The sequence below is a fragment of the Sinocyclocheilus rhinocerous genome, unplaced genomic scaffold (genome assembly GCF_001515625.1).
Source record: "Sinocyclocheilus rhinocerous isolate Xijiao unplaced genomic scaffold, SAMN03320098_v1.1 scaffold5900, whole genome shotgun sequence".
NCBI classification, from domain to species: domain Eukaryota; kingdom Metazoa; phylum Chordata; class Actinopteri; order Cypriniformes; family Cyprinidae; genus Sinocyclocheilus; species Sinocyclocheilus rhinocerous.
Window position 1 is genome coordinate 1 of NW_015654569.1, and position 1,230 is coordinate 1,230.

Genomic DNA, 1,230 nt, shown 5'->3' on the forward strand with positions numbered 1-1,230 from the left:
ATGAGTGTTAATGAAGAGGGAGGGACGATAGCTAATTAGTTGAAACCGGTAGAGTACAAAAAGACTAAAGGGCAGCATCACAATAGTGCAATTAGCTGTTGGATAATGGCTGGAAGTTGGTGGTTGGGCCATTTATTGGCACTGTGTGCGTTCTGTCATGCGCTTCCAAAGTTGAGTAATCTGCCCCAGAACCCTCAAGCTCTGATGCTCCAGCAAACTGACCAGCGGTTGCAGCAGCCAGCTCAACTGACTAATCAGCAGTTTCCTCAGAAGTTTCAGCAGCCAGCTCAACAGACTAATCTGCAGTTTCCTCAGAAGTTTCAGCAGCCAGTTCAACAGACTAATCAGCAGTTTCCTCCGAAGTTTCAGCAGCCATTTCAGACTAATCAGCAGTTTCCTCAGCAGTTTCAGAAGCAAGTGACTAAGGCAGAGCCTTTGGACAAATGTGCTGTAGCTGATTATGAGCAGATCCAATGTGGACAACCTGGTATCAGTGGTGCTGAATGTGACGCTATCAACTGCTGCTTTAACGGACAGCAATGTTACTATGGGAAGGCAGGTAAGTGTTGAGTTGGGGTTATGCTCCCAGTTAAACTGACCCTCGACATTAACCTGGTCTTGTGCCTTTGTTCCAGTGACTGTCCAGTGTATAAGAGATGGTCAGTTTGTGGTAGTGGTGGCTAGAGATGTTACGCTGCCTCGACTGAGTCTGGATTCAGTCCATCTACTGGGTGGAAATGACCCACCTTGCAGTCCTGTGGGGTCCACACCTTCCTTTGCTGTATACCAGTTCCCCGTGACCGCATGTGGTACAAGAATGATGGTGAGTAGCTGCTTATGGTTTTATTCTGCATTGCTGATGATGGACTGGATGCCAACAGTGTTGCTATTTGCAGGAGGACAATGGTTATGTGGTGTATGAGAACCGAATGACTTCCTCGTATGAAGTGGGGATGGGACCATTTGGTTCCATCACAAGGGACAGCCATTTTGAGTAGGTGATCTATGCTGTTCTTACTCGTTCATCTCTGGCAAATGCTATAAGCTCCCCGTCTTTTGTCCAGGCTTCTCTTCCAGTGTAGGTACTCTGGCACTTCTGTGGAAGCTCTGGTTGTGGAGGTAAACACCGTTCCTCCACCTCCACCAGTAGCTGCCCCTGGACCCCTCAGGGTGGAGCTTAGACTAGCCAATGGCCAGTGTGTCACCAAAGGGTGTGCAGAAGGTATGTTC

General features: G+C 48.4%; 1 protein-coding gene across 1 annotated transcript in view; it reads left to right on the forward strand.

The window, feature by feature from the left end:
* Positions 1-75: 75 nt before the first annotated feature.
* LOC107717682 (zona pellucida sperm-binding protein 4-like) overlaps positions 76-1,230 on the forward strand; it is a 6,796-nt gene continuing 5,641 nt past the window's right edge. Inside the window, exons 1-4 of the mRNA XM_016524518.1 lie at positions 76-559; positions 636-823; positions 897-994; positions 1,065-1,222. Of these exons, the coding sequence (XP_016380004.1) occupies positions 106-559; positions 636-823; positions 897-994; positions 1,065-1,222 (898 nt within the window). The 5' untranslated portion in view covers positions 76-105. The remainder of the gene's footprint in view (positions 560-635; positions 824-896; positions 995-1,064; positions 1,223-1,230) is intronic.